General features: G+C 40.7%; 1 protein-coding gene across 1 annotated transcript in view; it reads right to left on the bottom strand.

Moving 5' to 3' along the window:
* The window catches only part of gfra1a (gdnf family receptor alpha 1a), a 72,397-nt gene that overhangs the window by 3,490 nt on the left and 54,894 nt on the right, over positions 1–14,013 (bottom strand). The window contains exons 7-9 of the mRNA XM_028424140.1: positions 13,641–13,775; positions 7,836–8,017; positions 1,315–1,362 (exon numbers count right to left, since the gene is read on the bottom strand). Of these exons, the coding sequence (XP_028279941.1) occupies positions 1,315–1,362; positions 7,836–8,017; positions 13,641–13,775 (365 nt within the window). The remainder of the gene's footprint in view (positions 1–1,314; positions 1,363–7,835; positions 8,018–13,640; positions 13,776–14,013) is intronic.

Here is a 14,013-nt window from a genome sequence, read left to right as displayed (position 1 = left end):
GCCAGCAGATAAGCAACGATCCCATTTCAGCCTCAAAGGAACTACAAAGAATAGGAGTTTACAAAGAAGCCGGGAAGGATTGCCGCAGCAATCACAGTCAGAGGGGAGGTCATAGACTTCCAACAGCCAGGTCGGATTAGAGTTTGTGATGACTTGATAACTCTGCCAATTGCCTTGTGGTCTTAAATGCAATAGTTCTCTGATTGAACGGTGTGACGGTGTGGGATTTCATCTCCTGACACAAGTTGTCAGTTTTTTTTATAAGCTGTGATGTTTTTCCACAAATTAAAGGCAAATCTTTGAATCTTTGAATCACTTTTGACTCCCAACACATAAAAAAAACTATAAGAGAGACCTGGACATAGATCATTTGCCTTTCAGTTTCGCTGGGTTGACATGGGGCTAACACTGTAAAATTGATTGATTGATTGATTGATTGATTGAAAATGAAGCAAAAAATCTGAAGCTTGGAGACATAAGCAAAAAAATATATGATAAATAAGGATTATAAGGTTGTAAGATAATATGGCAGTGTTGTTTTTTTATATATATATGGTTTGATTGATCTTTTCAGTTCGAAAACACACTGATAAATGATCACTAACTCATCCCTTGAGTTTCATGTTCTTCCAGTTTTACCAGGCTATTCATCACAGGTCGCTACAACCACCCCTCCAGCCTCCTCACACAGATGTTTTTTTGCAATAATGTGTGTCTTATGATAGCATCAGGTCATATATCTGTGTGTTCTCCTCTGGTTGGATGTAATTTGGTATGCAACATGATTATTGTTTTACATGGTTAGTACAGTGTTTTGTGGCTTTTATTGTTGGGTGCATGCAAAAGCCATCGGGAATGGGGGCTGTGGGGTTGAAAGGGTTAACAAGCAAATGTGGAATTTAGTAATAAGGATGCACTGACTTGTTCACCAACATACATCCATGTAGTTTTTTTTTCCAATAAAAAAAAATGAATATACATGTACGAAGTATTTATTAGTAGTTATTCCTTAACTTAGCCATTTTTTCCCATTATCGTTAATAAACAGGGGAGGAGGAACAGAAAGCAACAGTGAAGCAATGGAATGGAACCTGCACCAAACCAATGAAGACTACAGCCTATGTTTATGGGGGGCCTTGCACAGCCAGACGGTCGTCTTGTTGCCCTGCTAAACATTTGTTAGAACTTTACGGATGCTCACAAAGTCTAGATTAGATCATTAAGTTGTATTACAAGTTTCAAACCTTTAAAACAGTTGCATTTATCCTCCTTTCATACTATAGATTTATTATTTATAAAATGAACGGAACTTACCACACAGAGGACGCCATCAACAGTGGAGTTTGACTTCAACTTCTGAGCCTGCAGTAGAAAATACAAAGAACATAATCACAAAATAAGTTCAAAGGAGTTTCAAGGTTAGCTGTCTAAAGTGGGAGTGTTATTGTACAGCAGAGTGTTTTTGAGTCAGAGGGACTAAACTGAAAGTCAACACAGAGAGAATCAGCAGTAATTAATTTGCTGTGATCAACAATCGATGGAACAATCTACACTCTAATTAGACTGAAAATATTCTGCCAATACACGGCAGGTAAAAAAACAAACATCAGTGTTCAAACACTGTGACCACACTTCAGAAAGCACAGCGACTGTATGAGAGCTTGGAAACAGTACAGTAACCTTCAGAGTTTACCCTGAGAGCCTGTTAAACTTTTAAAGCTGCTGATATTTACACTTACACTTAGGAGGAGACTGACTGGCTGCACAAGGAGGGGGGTTCAACATACACCCTCTGGTCTCATCTAAGATTTATCGTTCAGTGGCTGTCACATGCTCAAACGGTCACTTCAGTCTCTCACATATAAATATAAACACACTTCCCACATGTGTAAATAAAGCCTGGAGGCTGCGCCGTGACGACAGCCATGACGGATGTTTACACTGCTTCGATGTGTTTCTTGGTGTTAATAAGGGAATATTAAAATTACAGAATGTGCAGCGATCACGGCAAACAAGTAGTCAGAATGTGACACATTTCATATGAGTGTTCAGTGATGTGTCGACTCTGTGTACTCAAGGTTTTGTATAAATTTAGGTAATCAAATCTCCTTCATAAACCAGCACCAGGTCTCCGGTGTACTCCTTACTAACCTGTTTCACAACTTGATCTATGAGAGTGGATGTTATTTAAACAGTTCTGCATTTTAAAGACCTTTTTTTTTTTTTTTTAGTCTTTGCGACTGCCTGTCCACCTCAGTTTTACTCACTCCATTCTTGGCCTGTATTTAGATTAACCAGGTGTTAAGGCAGATGCTGCCAACACAGCGACGGGTGAGACTTTTAACACTGACGCCTCCTACAACATGGCCGGCCTTCCTGATGACATCAACAGACTCAACAAAAGGAAGGCCGGCCAAAACCAAACTGAACTCTCTGAGAGGAGGATGTTGACTATGCTGGACTGTCCCGCTCCACAACATGCTGACCAGCTACAGGAGCTCGTTCAGCAACAGAATCCGACTCCCATGATACACCACTGAGAGACACAGGAAGTCATTCCTGCCTGTCTCAATCAAACCACTGAACTCTGAACTGCAACAGTCACTCAGACACTGTACATTCATACTGGTACATTCATGTCATGCTCTTCACTATGTAAAGGTTTTTATACAATAGTATTTTCCTGTACTGGGTTCATGATATTGTTTTAAAGCATAACATCTGCACTTGCTCAAAGTTTCAACAACTTTAAATAGTACACAAATTATCACATTTTCTCACATTAGAAACGGCACCATGCTCTCCATCAGTGGACTCTCCAGGTACGTTTCTAAACAGATGTGAAGTGATTACCACTTTCACTGATTGCAAGCCCACCATAAACTGATTTTCTGATTTGAAGCGCAGGTCTCAGGTAATCAGCATCTGAATCTCTTGTATTTCTTTTTTTTTATTATTAGTGTTATGTATTTGGTGAATTAGGCATCTGATTATGAGTGTTATTGCAGCAGAGTGTAGTTGAGGAAATGATACTTTCTCTCTCCTTCGCCTCAAACAACCTGCACTCTCCAGGATGTAGATGCTGTAAGGGAATGTAACTCCAGTTTTGTCTTGGTGTGTGTGTGTGTGTGTGTGTAGGCTGCAGGTGTGACAGAATAATAAATGGCTCTGGTGTACAGTGTAGTGAATTCAGCCTAAAAATAGGGGAGTACAAAATGTAGCAGGCATGGTAATACAGAAAGTGAAAAGGCATACTCTGTTATTACACCTAAACTGAAAAAAGGCAAAGTTAGGCTGGAATGATGTCTATAAATCATTGGTGTGTTTGCAAGCCTCTGCATAAACACCCAATACACGGGGACGAGGCAAGAATTTTAAGTGTGGTGGAGAAATATTTAAGACACAATGACAAAAATCTGACTTGTTTTCCTTTAATAAGGTGTCATCTGTGTTTAGCGTAACATTACTCTCATTACTTTCTCAGGAGTCTGACATTCTGAAGGTAGTGAAGAGCTCAGCAGACAGTTCCATCTGCCACTGCTTTGTTTGTTCTTGTAATCTCTCCATGAAGACATATTTAGCATACTTAAAGGTCTCACCATGCTGCAGCAGCTACTGAAAATATGATTTTATAATGTTCTTTTCCACATATACAAGGTTACTTTTAGGAAAATGTTAGGAGAGGTCAGGTTCTGTGCATTCATCTACATCATCTGTCAGTCTCCCTCCATCACATGCCAATCTTCACTTCAACCAATCAGATCAAATAATCCCTTCAGGAGGAAGCCCAACAAGCTGCTGAGGATACCTGAAAGCTAGCAAGTAGCAATTAGCAACATGTTAGTAGAGGATTTCCGGCGTCCTATGAGAAGAAGATAACATGAAAACACTCCCATAACTCCTCACAAGCAGCTGATTGGTCTGGACTCAAACACAAAGATGGATTTTCTGCCATCCATCCATTGTCTTAACTGCCTTTGTCCACTATATGGGGTCATGGGGTGTTAGAGCCTATCCCACCTATCTATGGCTAATTTCCCCAGTTAGCCTGACATGCAGGAGGAGGCCTGAACCGGGACCACACAAACCTTGTTGACCACTGCAACACTGCAGCTTCATGTCATTATTCTATAAAATGTGTGTTTTGAGTGACTATAATACTCTTTCTATGAACAAAATCAATTTTTAAATGTTATTTATTTTTTAACCCCTGGCAGAAATTCAACTGACCTCAGCTGAGTGGGACATGAAATCTCATTGAAGACAGATGGACACAGTGTCATCATACATATAAAGCCAGCACTCCCTATAGGTAGATATTACTGTTTTGTTTTTGTTGTTTTTTTAAATTACATTTTATACTTACACTGTGAAAGCTTTGCTTGTGATTACATTTGCATGAAAACAATATAAACCACAGTAAGTATCCTATAATATTGAACATCTGCAGCGCTCATTGAAATTCAAAAAGATTCAGATGTCAACAAATTTGAATACGTGTTTCTGTGTGTTTTGGAATTTGCCTAATACCTGCCCATTCTAAAAAGTCACATTAGCATGTGGTGCATTTACATATTTGTCCAGGGCACTTCCTGCCTGCTTTGGAGTCAACTATATTCATAAGAACATGCTGATGGAGCCCTGGGGTTTGAAAACCCTGTGTGTGTGTGTCTGCATTCAAACGTGTGTGTGTGTGTGGGTGTGTGTTTTATCTGCGCTGGCTTTGCTGTGGGCCCTTTTAGCCCTTCTGTGTGATGAAAGAGGATTGTTTTAATTTCCTGTGAAAAATAAAGAAGGTTTTCTTCGCACACACTTCACATTAAAGCAAGAAAAAAAGCTTGAGAACACTGCGGTGTCTGAACATTTTTCAAAGGAGTCAAGTTGTGTAGACTGATAAAATGAACACCTCTCAGGCAGGTCATCCTCCAGATCCAAAAAATAAAGATCTTACTTTTTATGTTTCTCCTCTATTTAGAATCTGTTAATCAGAGGTAAACGCACCTCAAGTTGTGTGTCTGGAAGCCGAGAGGTTCACAGTCACTGGGTAGAAGTTATCATTATTGTGTGTGTGCGAGTGTGTGTGTGCGTGTGTGTGCAAAAGACAAGAGATCAATGAAGAAGAGAGTGGAGTGAGTCTTCTGACAGGCCTGTCCCCCGAGTGTGTCATTACAACAGTGTGGACTGCCTCGATGCTTACACACACACACACACACATTAATGTAGCCGCACTCTCACATACTGAAGAGCTGCACACACACACACACACACTAGAAAAGTGGTTAAACACAACAACTCTCTCATTAACTTGTATTTGACGTGCTATCAGAGCAATGCCAACAGCACACATGCACCACTACACCACCAAAGCTCATTATCAGTGTGTGTGTGTGAAAAGAGAGACACAGAGAGAGACAGTGAGTGTAGATTTGAGTGCACAGGCTTAAGTGTTCGCAGCATATGTAAGTACACACACACACACTCAGAACTGAAATGTACACACAGTGTCGCCTCTAAAAAAACAGTCAGGGAAGACCCAACCCAAAACTTTACAGAAGTCATTAAAGTGCCGATATTACTTGATTTATAGGTTTAATTTAAGCCAATGCTACACTGCCACGAGCATTACATGCACAAAGAGATAGTGGTTTAAATACGTACTGGAGACTCCTCTCTTTTCCACCTCTTGCTTATTTACACCGTCTTAAAACAAAACCAGCATTGAACAATCAGGTAGCGCCTCGTGTCAACTGTTTTCTATGGTGTACTCTGCCATGTCCGGATGCCTATTCACACTCTGTTCACTCGTTGTTACATCTGATGCCATATCAGAGGCAAAACAAATTCTTTCCTTTTTTCCTGGGGCCATCTTACACAGCCACAACAAATAAACTGTGTGAACGGGGCTACGATGTTGAAGTGCCGTTTTGAAGCTCTAATCTTCACCAGGTTGGCAGCTTCCTTGTCCACCTAAATTCTTACCACAGGCAAAAAGATGGACTAAATTGTAAGAAGCAGGATGCCTTTGTAACACTAAACAAGATTTGTAATAAAATACAGCAAAACTTCAACAGATCTGAAAGTTACAGTCTAGTTAGTTTCTTTTTTTCAGCAGCTTCACATCATTTTTTTTATGTCATCAGTATTCTTGTTTGCAGCCAGGTGCCTAATTTACTGGAATTACTGTGACTCCTACCTAAAAGCTCCACTAATCAATATTTTCATATTAACTCCGACAACTTCCTGTAATGAGAAAGGGTTTACTGGAAATGACAAATTAATCTAAAAAGTATTAACGTGCAGCTCTGCCTTATCTTTCAGTTACACCGTGATGGTTCACTCCTACTGTTCTCAACAAAGCAGCAGTGACTCGTCCAACTGCAGACAAGGTTAGCATGCGGTCAGTGAACACAGTGATTCTTAATGTCTGCTTTAAGAGCCAGACATTTCTCCAGAAGACAATGAAGAGCTAAAGAAGATATTAAGAATGAATAATTTGTCTGCTTCTTGTTCTGCTGCCTCCAATTTGTAGAACCAACTATGAATGCTGCTATTACAATTACATCACTCACATAGTGCATATATGTATTTAATATTAGCAGACTAGAGCTTTAACTGGAGCTTTGATTCCTACACGGTAACAAAGCTCTGCTCTCTGGGTGTCATAAACCGATAGAATGTAAAAATAAAAAGCACCGTTTATATTTCAAATTCTAGTTTGTAAAAAAAAACATTAAGGTGGTCTGTACAGAACAACTTCAGTGCTTTTATGGTCATATTGGTGCGTCTGTCAGCAGCATTATTTTATGTGAAACGGTTCTACGAACCCCCCGTCATCGCTCTGCTGGTAATAACGGTATTATCCTCACTTCCTCCCTGACCCAGGAGGAGCCCATCACCGGTGCTCAGGATTGCTGCGAGTGATCCCTCTGTTTCATCAGCCAGATAACTGTTGTTCCTGTAGAGCAGGAGAGGCTGCTCTGACTGAGAAATACTGTTTCAGAGCCTTATCAGGCACAGAGGGGATTTACAGCTGCACATACACATGAGTGTGTCAGTGGCAGAGCTGAGACTCGGGCAAATCCAGATCCAAAAAATCCCAAAAATATGGAAAACAGGTAAATGAATCACTCTAACTAATGCTGTAATGAATTATTTAATCTAATATAATCTAGCACAGTTTAATTTAATCTGTAATCTAATCTAATCTAAAACATGTTATTTATATTATCCAACCACTAACTAACTAATCAATACCAATAATCTAATTTTATTATCTAAAATAATCCAATCTAAACCAAGAGAAGTAATCCAGCCTGGTAATATAATCCCAATGAATCCAATATAATCTAATCTAATCAGAATCAGTTTAAGTCTTGATCTGTAGTTGATCCACTGATCTAACTGGACATATTTAGGCATATCATGACACTATAAGATAAACCACTGAAGACAGATCAGACTCAGAAATACTTTATTAATCCCATAGTTAAATTGTTTAATGTCAGACAGTGCAAGCACATAGAAAGTGAGCCTGAGGATGAAGAGGCAGCGACCATAGAAACAGACAAACACATTGAATGTTAGATGTCAGCAGTCGACTGATATCTGGACGGACACACAGCAAGATTAGCATGTGTGATAAAAAAAAAAAAAAAAAAAAAAAAAACTGGTAACTTTTAAAACTTTCAGAAAAAGAAAAGTTGGGAAGAAATTTTCATGTCCTGGGATCAAATTTGTCCCAGACAGGCTGAAACCCTTGAGCCTTCATACAGAGTCGTCCTCTGAATCTTAAACATTCTGGAGCCTCTGTGTGTGAATGGGTGTGTGTTACTCACCTGCAGGCTGCCGCAGAAGTGGTAGATGCCAGGGTCTGTGTTAATGTTGTTGTCAATCGTGTTGGGGTTGCGCTCACGCTTTCTTTGGTAGGGGGTGGTAATGGAAGTGGTGGTCTGGACTGGGGACATTGGCTGCCAAACTCCGACATCAGTCCCATTGCCAAAGGCCTGGATGGCATTACCTACAGAGGAGAGTTGAGAGACAAAACAAGCTGAATTTTAGGCTTCACACATCCCCTGTGCGTCCTATCTGCCACAGCAGAAATACTACAGAGCTGCAAGCAGGTCACTTTAGCACCCAACTGTGTTTTCTCATGAATCCTGTGTTTGTAAGCCCCCGTGTTAAAATAAAACTGTATATTACACCAGTTCAAACCACAATTAAAGAAGAGTTAGAAGGTACTTAGGTTTTGTTAGTGCTTGCCTCCATTATAAATTCACCACACCGTCAAAAACCTGAGTGCTGATGTGGCTATTTACCATTAGAGTCCATTAACAGCCCTATTAATAGCCTTCTACGGCTTTGATGTAAAACACACACACACACACACACACATCAGAGGAAAGCTGAGCTTTACAGAGCTGCTGTTTGAATATCGTGATATTCTTTCCAAGCAGTGAGTTATGACCCTGATACTGTGATAAAGGAACGAAGAGCTGATCTGTGTGAGGGCTCTTTAACTCCACTAAAATATTCATACATGCAAAGACATGTTGTTGTGTCTACAGTGCAGCATGCATACTTCACACAGCTGAGTTTAAGATTTTATTTTTCTATGAATACAGGTCTCCAGGTCTGTTCAGGGTAAAGCAGGTGGTGCCAGGAGGATGTAGACTTGTTTATTGTTGGCACTTACATATGAGGTAACAGAGGACGTAAAGGATAAAATTAGAGGGGACCTAGTGTCGAACCATGGTGGACACCATGACAGAGAGTTGGGATCTTAATCAGTTGGGCCAAGTTTTGGACTTTTTCAGTGACAGTTCAGTTGGAGTTGTCGGCCTAAAGCTACAAAATTTGCTGACTCTAGTCCAAACGTCTCCATTATGTCATCTTTAAGCCCTGAAGTTGCACTTCTAGGCCAAAAGGAGTATACCTACAGACCCACAGATGGTGCAATCTGTGAAAGATGATTGATGGGAGGTATTTCTCCAGGGATGACCTGCCCTTATGCTCTGTTCTGAAAGAAGCATAGTTGTGGTACATAATTCCCGCTGACCTAGTTCTACATATTTCTCCGGGGAGGTCAAAATTACCCTCAGCATCTTCACAAGCTTAACTTCTGATTGCAGCTGTGACAGGCGGACATTAGACGGCTCTGTGTTTAAGTTCATAATCAACATCACAGATATTTTGACCACATACACATCAAAATAAACAGAGAAAACTACTGAACACAGCCTGGTCTCACACTCTTCCTGTCTTTCTTTCCCTCCATTCTAGGGAAGTGGCTTTTCATTTAACCCACCCTGACCTACAAAGAACCTTTAAGTTAGTTCCACTCGGCACATTTAATAAACGTGACTATTAATCTTGAACTGAGTAAAGCTGGAAACACTTTCATTTCATCTGCTTTGCCTAATTGACCTCTAGTAACGGCGGACAACCCAGACATCCTCCTATGATGTCTGTCATAAAGACAAACAGACAATTCATAACTGCTCTAATTTAGCATCTGTAGAGCTGAGTGTGCCAGATTAAAAGGAAAATTACTTCAGTAATCAAATTAGTTGGAAGGTAAAACCATGTATTTGTTTTTAATGTGTGTACCCTTCAGTTTTATTGCCTCAAGTCCCTGGATAAACAGCATTGAATTGTGCTGGCATTCATATCTGAGAAACAATATTCAGCACAAAATCAGTAATTCTTGTCAATATCCTGCAGCCCTGATGTGTGCGACTTTGCTCATTAGTGAAAAGTGCATGTTTAATTTTTGCTTGTGCATGTAATTGTGTAACTGGCAGCTTTGTATCGAGGCAGCAGAAGCCTGATGAGCATATTGTAAGTGTTGATGGACTCTTCTGTCTCCTCACCGCAGGCCTAATTACAGAACACTCACAGCCCCATGTCTGTGTGCGAAAAACAACGTGCATCTCAGATTAAACCACCAGGATGTCAGACAGGCATGTGTGCTTACAACATTCCAGTTTTTTTTTTATGTATTACGGCATACATATTTTTATTCTCACTTCAATCATGGCATATTTAGAGCATCAGACCTGGTTGCTTTGTCAGACTTGACCTAATCTTATTAGTCATCTCTATGTCCATCTGTATGACATTTCTTACTGAAAATCAACACACACACTGGGCAGGTCCATTTAGTCCTCACCTCAGCATTTCTCGGAAATATGGCTTTTACTTTAGGTCACTGACAAAAAAAAGTTTCTCCTCGCTCCATATAGAGATTAAAATTCAAGAAGCAAAAGTTATACTTTAAAGGAGTAGCACTAATCCTCCAGCATATTTGCATAATAAACCTGAAGACACAGAGCCTTTGGCTTTCCTCAACAGATTCACTGCAAAGTAAATGGCACCTCTGCTACTGTTTACTCAGGATACATAAAAAGGATTCACAGCCACTGCAGCCTGAATAAACACTCCACATACACATTCAGGGTAGCACAGTTATATACACAAACACATTTATAATAAAAACACATGAGTAAAAAAATTGTTAACGATGGGTCATTTTAACTCACTTTTTCTAAACGTCTTAGGTCCAAATTATAAAAGCTAATGAGTGATAATGTCAGTTAAGGGGTCTGATGTTGGACTTTAAATACACAACCTCTCCAAACTCAGTGTTACCTCTAGACTGACCCTACACCCTGGTTACCTGCGGGACGAAGTGACAAATAGATCACATCACTCTCCAAAAACGCCCTCACTTCCAAGGTCAGAACACACGTATTCATAAAGCACAAAAGCAAAGGTTCATTTAACCTTCAGCAATGCAAACAGCACACTGCACAAACATATTATCTTCCCTCTGCAGCAGATACTGGTCTTAGCAGTTTGCCTCTCACAGATGTCTACATTACCACTTTATCTCACTTTACATGCACAAGGTTTGTTGTAATACTAGAATTATGTTGGATGGTGTGACCTTTTCATATGCAGGAAATGGGGGAAGTATGAGTCTGGAAAAGCTTTGAATACATTAGAGGTTCTGTGTCTTCTTAAGAATATTAAAGCAGAGGATCTGAGTCCTGGGGGGTGGGGGGGCAGGTCACACAGTAACTCTGATAGGCAGGGAGAAAAAATAACAAGCGCAGCACTGCAGGAGAGATGAAACATGTGACGCACAGAGCGACATCACCTATGTCAGCTTGAAAAAGTAAAAAAAATCCAGCCGGCAGAGTAAAATTGTAAATAACAAATCTAAGGTCCAACATACAAACAGAAAGTTCTCTCTCTCTCTCCTTTTCCATATTCTCTCGTTCTAACTATTCACTCCCTTTCTTCTAGTTTCTCTCTAGTCATGACCCTGTAGCCGGTGTGTGTCAGGATCTTCAGAGTTGTCAGTTCCAGTTACTGCTGAGCAAGCTTAATGAGAGCTGAAAGAGGGAGGGCATGAAAGCATGGGAGATGGAGACAAAGAGACAGGACGGGCAGAAAAGGAGTGAGATGAAGCACGAGCAGGACGAGGAAGACAAGTAGGAAATAGAAGGGTAATCATGAAAAGTCAAAGCAGCCATATCTCCTTCATTCCACTCCCTCTAGTGAATAAAAGCAAATACACAGCAGACGTACAGAGAGAGCTTGCTTTAACCCACATTAACCCCCTCCCCAGTTTATGTTGCAAGTCTCATATTGACAGATGAACACACACACACAGTCATGCCAGCAAAGACGAAGAAGAGGAGCGCTACATGTCTCCCACGTAAACACTGACTCAAACATAGACCGCAGCAGCCCTTATTATCTACAGCGGAGCAACCTCGTTAACCCTGACTGGTAAAAAAGACAAACAGAGCAGAGAAAACAAGACGAGGGAGGGGAAAGAGATAATAGAAGAGGAGAAGACAAATGAGACAGCGAAAGAGAGGAGAGTTGGTGAAAATGAGGCTGCATCTTTTTGCTGTTTTCTCATCTGCTAACTGTCATTCTGACTGAGGAAATTCAAACCGCCCACTTTGCTCAGTGTTCAGAGGTGAAGCAGGAACTCATTCCACACGTTGTGACTATACAGCTCATTATCGCACACACACACACACACTCAGGAGCAAACTGACCAAGTGACTGCTTGACATAGGTGTCTTGCATTTGATTGCTTCATCAATCAAATGCCTAATTGATTCATTAAGAAGGCAGCTATTCACCTTGCAGCTGAAAATAGACAGGATGTGCTGCTGTACTTGGAAGTGATTCATCATTACATCAAGGAAAAAAAAGAACTTTTTTGGCTGTGCACTCAGTGGTACACTGTCACTACTATCTGCACAGCACCAAAACAAGTGAACACAGCTAAAAAGCCACACATAACTGTATCTCTCAGGTTGTGGTGGTGGAGAGCAAATTTGGATTTGAGTTCAGGAGTGAACAACAATGTTGCTCTGGATGTGTAATTAAGGAGCTGTTTGCTAACAAGTCTGTCATATCAGTAACAGGTTCATGCTGTGCTCCCACCTTGCAGGTGCAGGCTGAAAGCTGGCCAGTAACAGATGTTCTCAGACTAAATCAGTGGAAGTGAATCTGTGGGATGCAGTTTCTATTTCACCTCTAAATTTGATAAAAAGCAAAAAATATCATAAATTCTACGAAATAATCTGTTTCAGCAAGTCATGAATATTAAAACGAGCGCTGCTTCTTTTCCCTCACAGATGACCTTTAAAGCTCGCACACCGCGGGCTTGTACATGACACATTACTGCTTCCTTATGGCCTCTAATCAACTTATTAATGAAATTAAAAATGAGCTGATCACAGCTGATTTGATGTCATCTATCTCAGTGCTGATCCCTATACCTGAGTTGAAGTAAAATCAGTCAGTGGATGATACTATATGGTACTAAATTTGTTGCCATCCACTTCTGAGTCCCTCAGGCAGATTCAGGTGATCACCCGTTCATTTAGCTTGGGTGTCCTTGAGCAAAATACCCTACTCTGTTTAACCTTGTCTTCTGACCTCCGTCAGAAGGAATCGATGAAAAATCATTTAAACTCTGATGTGGAGGATAGCAGCAGCTGACTGACACTGAGTACAAGTATCAAAACAGAGGAACAGAATCAGCTCTGATTACACTGTGAATCTGGCTCTTATCTCCACAGCTCCACAGGAGCGGCCAGCAACTTATTAATCCTGGCTGGAAATAGGTGTGTTTTATATACATATATATATATATAAATGTGTGTGTGTGGAATGAAAAGACAGAGAGACAGAGAGAGAGAGAGAGGGAGACAGTGTGGGTATTTGAAGGGGTTGTTAATTAAAGTCATTGTGTAAGAGGGTTGGATGAAAAAGCAGCTTTGTGTCACAGATCTGGAGCAGGAGTTCTGCTACAGATTTTAGGCACACACACACACAGAAGAGATACACACACACACTTTCAGACAAGGCGGTGGTGCAGTAGGACTGGTTTCTCTATAATGCAGCAGGATAATAATGCGAGCATGGCAATGGGATATATTTGGTTAGGAGGAGAGACGGAAAGAAGAGAAAAGAGGGGATAAAAAGTGCAAAACAGGAGAGCAGAGTGGATGAAAATACACAGAATTCAGAGAACCAGAAACACTAGAGTAGAAAAAAACAAAAAAAGACACCAGCTGGTCAGACAGTAGCTGCGCAGGGGGAAAACTTACGGAGACAGGTGTTTTCTGTGAAAAACTCGGTGAACTTGTCACACTCGTCCTTGTTGTTGCCACTGTTGCTGCAGTCGCAGTAGGGGGAGACGCTGATTTTGGGCGAGCGCAGGTAGTTTGGGGTCATCACAGTGCCTGCAGCAGGTAGAGAGGAGGATTCATTCATGCATTAATCTGTCTTTGCCTCAAATAAGGATCCATACATACAGTAAATGTGGCAAAAGAAGCCCTTTAATAATTAGTTATCATTCTCCTTTTTGTATTGAATGATAAATGCTGGCAAAAGAAATGAAATTACTGTGGGATCTATTTCTCTTTCTCCTCTGTGTGTGCAGTGTTTCTGCAGGAAGCAGAATGCAGAGAAGCTGGAGTG

The sequence above is a fragment of the Parambassis ranga genome, chromosome 15 (assembly GCF_900634625.1).
Source record: "Parambassis ranga chromosome 15, fParRan2.1, whole genome shotgun sequence".
NCBI lineage: Eukaryota > Metazoa > Chordata > Actinopteri > Ambassidae > Parambassis > Parambassis ranga.
The sequence above is the reverse complement of the archived record's forward strand: the minus strand, read 5'-3'. Positions and strand labels throughout refer to the sequence as shown.